Source organism: Austrofundulus limnaeus, unplaced genomic scaffold, assembly GCF_001266775.1.
Source record: "Austrofundulus limnaeus strain Quisiro unplaced genomic scaffold, Austrofundulus_limnaeus-1.0 Scaffold60, whole genome shotgun sequence".
Classification (NCBI taxonomy): domain Eukaryota; kingdom Metazoa; phylum Chordata; class Actinopteri; order Cyprinodontiformes; family Rivulidae; genus Austrofundulus; species Austrofundulus limnaeus.
The window spans coordinates 2,055,289-2,061,391 of NW_013952462.1; the positions used below are offsets into that span (position 1 = coordinate 2,055,289).

Sequence of the window (6,103 nt, forward strand, 5' to 3'; positions counted from 1 at the left end):
CTACTTTCCAATACCCTCCAATGCCCTCCACTACTCTCCATTACCCTCCACTACTCTCCAATACCCTCCAATACCCTCCAATACTCTCCAATACCCTCCAATACCCTCCACTACTCTCCAATACCCTCCACTACTCTCCAATACCCTCCACTACTCTCCATTACCCTCCACTACTCTCCAATACCCTCCAATACCCTCCAATACTCTCCAATACTCTCCAATACCCTCCACTACTCTCCAATACCCTCCACTACTCTCCAATACCCTCCACTACTCTCCATTACCCTCCACTACTCTCCACTTCTCTCCAATGCCCTCCACTACTCTCCAATACCCCCCACTACTCTCCAATACCCTCCACTACTCTCCATTACCCTCCAATGCCCTCCACTACTCTCCACTTCTCTCCAATACCCTCCACCACTCTCCATTACCCTCCAATGCCCTCCACTACTCTCCAATACCCCCACTACTCTCCAATACCCCCACTACTCTCCAATACCCTCCACTACTCTCCATTACCCTTCACTACTCTCCACTTCTCTCCAATGCCCTCCACTACTCTCCAATACCCCCCACTACTCTCCAATACCCTCCACTACTCTCCATTACCCTCCAATACCCTCCACTTCTCTCCAATACCCTCCACCACTCTCCATTACCCTCCAATGCCCTCCACTACTCTCCAATACCCCCCACTACTCTCCAATACCCCCCACTACTCTCCACTTCTCTCCAATACCCTCCACTACTCTCCAATACCCTCCACTACTCTCCAATACCCTCCACTACTCTCCAATACCCTCCATTACCAGACCCCCCAGGTTGGGAATCACTGCTGTATTTGATGTAACAATGCATCCACGTTGGTTGAATCTGAACGTTTGGAGAGAAAACCCGTTCAGTTTTCTGGTTTTTGCAAGAGTTTTCTCATTATAACGACATATATTTTCTCATTTTTACGAGAGAGTTTTCTCATTATAATGAGATCCAGTTTAAAAATAATTTCATGTCATGTGGCAGCTCTACACTTCCGTTTGTGTGACGGATGTTCAAAAACCATTTTGTTCTCATGTGTATCAAGGAATAAAAATACTTCAGTGTTTGTGAAACTAGATCCAGGATCCACAGCGGCACACCTCTGATCCAGAGAAACCGGACCTGTGCAGCATCAACATGTTGTGCATATTTCTCGTTTTGACACACAAACATTCTTTCCATGGGTGGGAGCGAGTTTCCATATTTCATCTTTTCAGACACATCTGTTTGAGCTGGAACCTGATTGGCCGACAGCTGAGGGTGTGTGTCGACTTCAGTTGTGTGTTTGCTCTTCAGGTTTAAGGTGTTTCCAGCCGCCTCCAGAGGTGTCCACGTATAGAAACAGGAGCATTTAAGGCTTGGACACAACAACAACAACAAAAAAAAAAATTGTGGCTTCACTTGTTCTGCAAGAAGTCATTGGAGTTGAGGAGTGGAGAAGCATCCAGACATCATCTGAACACGTCAGCACTGTAAATACCTCAGCCTGAGGAAATGTGTGGACTCAGTGATGACATCACCTACATGGGTTTTGCAATGTTTTATCCCAAATTAGGACATTTTTCTGAGGAAATGTCACCCGGTCTGTAACTACACTTTTTTTTTTTAAATCTATCAAATAGGTTTTGTAAAGAGCTACTTTAATAGTCCCTCTTCAGGAGCCAGAGCCCTGAGGAGGAGGAAAAAAGGGAGTGAATTTAGTGAAAACAAATATTTCTCAGCTTTCTATTTGAGGTGGTGACGAGCCTTCATTGAGTCATTCAGGAGAACTGTGTGTCGTGTGTCATGACCTCCTGTTGACTCTCTGTCAGTCGAAGGCACTTTAATCTTTTTAGTAGCTTTTTTTACTTTTAAAATGCTCATTTTTGGAAAAAAAAATTTAAGCTGTGTAATTCTGTTGATCGTTTAATGCTGATTAAAATCTTCCATTTAAGAGCTGAGATGTGTTTTTAGAGCATTACCATAATTATAATTTCATGAACATATTGCTGTCTGCTTTTTAAACCAGATGCACTTTGATCAGTTTAGGATGAGAAGAAATGGAGTTAGAACGCTCTTATTGCTCAGCTTGTGTCAATGACCCTCAGGTACTACCATTAAAACTGAGCTCAGTACCTGTAAATATGACTTATGTATATCTATATACTGTAATCTAGTTATAGTATGGCAATCCTAAGTCTAAATGTGTAAATCTAAATGTAAAAGTTAAATAAGTTAAATGCTGACGTATTTTGAAATGGAATGCAGCTTTTGCTGTTGGTGCTGGCCTTATGCTATGATGTCATCATCCAGAGACATACTGTAGCAGCTACGAACGTTCCAATGCAGCTGACCTTTCTCTATAAGATATCCTATCTGCAGTTTCTGAGCTGCACTTCAAACTGCAGGACCACAGGTACCATCCATATTTTAAGATAATTTAACAAAAATAGCCAAATCTATTGGAGTCCTGTACAAAGGAAGAGAACTGTTCAATGATAAAGCACTGTTTATGTTGTATAACGCTATAATTGTTCCTTATTTAATTTATTATTATTTATTTATTATTTACCATTATTCAATCAGGCAAGTCCCGTTGAGATCGCAGATCTCTTTTTCAAGGGAGGCCTGGGCCTGAAGGCAACCTGTTGTACAGAGAGGAGAAGGTAGAAATGACTCAGCCTGGAACTGAAAATATGGATGGAGGACAACAGAGCTGCTTCATGGAAGAACAACCTCAGATTAGCCTGTTAGCCTTTGTGCTATCACCGATGCTATCACCATATATATGTATTAGCTCGGTGCTAGCACGACAAACAAGCTAACCTGTTGTCCTCCATCCATATTTTCAGTTCCAGGCTGAGTCATTTCTACCTTCTCCTCTCTGTCAACGCTCTCTGGTTTCATTTAAAAGAGTCGATCATCAGATATTGTCCAAGATTAACCTTCAGGGTGGATATAGCTCGCTAGCAGCCTCGCACCGAGGACCTATCCACGTCATCATTTACCCAGAATGCTTTGTGTGCAAATAAAATGGCTCCGTCCGTGTTAAAATATATTTTTAAAAATTTACAAAACTAAACATCCTACAGTATTTTTAGTCTTAATTTTACAGTTAAAATAAATGTTTATTAWATAAAGTCTAATGTTACAACTAATCGGGGATCCCTTTTAAAAAGTGCAGGGAGTAGGAAGTACAGATAACTGTGTAAAAATGTAAGGAGTAAAAATAAAAAGTATGCTGAAAAATAATTACTCAAATAAAGTACAGATACCCAAAATTTCTACTTAAATATAGTAACAAAATATTTGTACTTAGTTACTTTACAACTCTGAAAAAAAAAACAATAAAACAGTAAAGTTGTAAATGAAACCAAACCTAAGTCTCCAGCTGCCTCAGATCCACAGATCCAGACATGAACACCTGAGATTTCAGCAGTCTGCTGTCTAATCTCTGGATCAGTGTGTCTGAATGTGGTCAGTTTATAATGGGTTTGTTTTTCTCACACACACACACACACACACACACACACACACACACACACACACACACACACACACACACCAGGACAGGTTCCTCCTCTCTCTGTGACACATTACCTCAGACCTGTTTACTAATTAAAGACACAAATTCTCTTTTGAAAAATGTTTAACTAGAAAGAACAAAGTTATTTAGTTCCTGACTCTGGTTTGATTAGTGTCCCAGAATCATTCAGCGTCATCCCTTGTGTGCATCTGTGTGAGCTGCTGTTTGCGTTTTAATGCCTTTAAAGTCCTGATCCAGCTGGAGCTTTCAGCTGTGACCTCTGCTGCACGCCTGGAGTGCAAGGCTCAGCGGTGACACGGTTCTGCACCGTCATCTCGTTCCTGTAGTACGACCTGGTTTACCCTCAAAACCCAACTGGTCACAAGATGAAACACAACTGAAATGAAGAAACAACACTGCTGTGAGCCTGATGAAGGCTGAGAGAAGTAGGGGTGCAGAGATGCCTCAGGACATACAGGTTCAAATTCACAACTTGACAAATGAATGATAACAGATTTTAAATGTGCTGCACATGCCAGTACTTTTAGGACTAAATTCATTGTATTTCTGTGCACAAAATTTTACAGTCGCTTCAAAGAGTCAAAGAACTGAAAGAGTTCAGATTAGCATTACATCATAACTGCTGTTTTAAAATGCTGCAGACTTGAATTTCACTGTTTATATTTGATATTCTATTTTTTTAGTGGATTATTCTTGAAACTGTGTTACTATAGTTTGTCTATTTTTATTTTTTTAAGGCAACTTAAAATTTCCCCTAGTGTGTCGTATTATATTATATTTAATTATTCTGTACCAAATTATATCATATTTCATTGCATCTTGTTGTGTTTTTATTGTGTTGCACTTTGTTGTAATTTGCATTTGTAACATGGTGCATTGTGTTGTAATTGTTCAAGTACGGTGCAGCTTTGTACAGGAGAAGAAATGAAGAAAAAATACTACTCAAGTACATAATACTATAAAGATTATATAAAAGTTTATCTGAACATTGTTTATTTTGTAAGAATAGTCACTGGTTACTCAGGTTTACTTGTTTTATCTACCTATTAGATTTATCTTTGTTATAAAATAAGGTTAAATAGTTCAAAATACATTTTGTGATGATTACACTTGACACACTATAGATATGGTCAGTGGTGCACACAGTTCCCCTAAAGCACTAATATGGGAATGAATTTTCTAATTAGTGCTTTAGGGCTTTTGTTATTTTTAGAATTTATTAGTGGATTAGCAATTGCTAAATGTATAGGTTAAATTTAGAAGCACTAACTGAGGTCTATAAATGTTATTAACATTAATGTTAACTGACGGTGAAAGCTGCACATTTTGTTCATGTGTCACTGATCCACCAGGTGACGATATGTGAACCAAATCCAGCTGTGGAGTCAGAGATAAGAATTAAGAGATCAACATGTGGCTCATGTTGTCTGATGAAGAATGTTCATGGGTTGACTGGATTATTTCAGTGCTTTATAATTAGCTTTTGCTAATTTTTTCAGTGCATTAGTGCTTTTGAATTAGGGGCCCTAAATAGTTCAGTTAGTGCTTTAGGGTTAGTGGAACAGATTTTTAGATCAGTGCTGCCCACCACTGGGTATGCTGCAGGATTGTTAAGTGTTTTAATTTGATAAATTATCTTTAAAATGTAAAATAACTAGACATAACTAGTGTCTTGTGTGAATTTATGTAAATTAGCAGTGATATTTTAAAAAGGCACCTCGGGGGACACCTGGTTCTGCCAAGGACCCCAAATTAGTTAGGACCGCCACTGCACGGCTAGCGTAGCTGTAGCTTAAATATATTCATAAATATCCTACCACTATGACCAAGTTAAAGTAATTAGTTATATTTATTAGTGTGTTTAGGTTTGTAGTTAATTATAAGTGTTAAACTTTGCTACATTAGCATAAATATGTCCACTTTCTGTATTTACGGTAGCGGTTGAAGGCCCGGCCGTCTGTTTGAACACTTCCGCTGTGCTTTTATTTTGTAAGTAAAGTGCAGTTCCTGCTGTTTGTGTTGTTGCTCCAGGAGTTGTCGCACCGGTGCTGACCCTCCCTGCATTCATCCCACGTTGCCTCACCTCCCCCATTTGTCTGTTTCAGTCACTTCGTGGGTGTGTTTTTTTTCCTGTCCACTCCCACGGTGACGTCATGATAGAAGTGATTCCCGTGAAGCGAGCAGCAGCGACTCAGAAGAGCCGTGGAGCTGAAGATCATCAGACATTTTCTTATTCATCTCATTGGTTTGTGAGGCAGTTTGAAGATGAACGGGACCAGCAGGAGTCTGTGCACCATGGAGGACATCAAAGACCAACATGCTTCAGTGAGTCCTTCATTTATTTTACATATTTTACACATTCAACTGTTTTATCCTCTAAAATAAACAAGTGCATATCTGTGACTTATAAAAGTAACTTTTAAAACTTTTAGTTCTTTGAATTGTAACTGAATCTGACTTTAATCTGTGTCTTCATCTGGTCTAAGGGCTGTTTTTACTAAGATAATTAAAGTATTAGCCCCCCGCGTGTGTGTGTGT

General features: G+C 39.4%; 1 protein-coding gene across 1 annotated transcript in view; it reads left to right on the top strand.

The window, feature by feature from the left end:
- Positions 1-5,670: 5,670 nt before the first annotated feature.
- tuft1a (tuftelin 1a) overlaps positions 5,671-6,103 on the top strand; it is a gene marked incomplete at its 5' end in the record, with an annotated part of 18,749 nt that continues 18,316 nt past the window's right edge. The window contains 1 exon segment of the mRNA XM_014009696.1: positions 5,671-5,890. Within this exon segment, the coding sequence (XP_013865150.1) occupies positions 5,831-5,890 (60 nt within the window).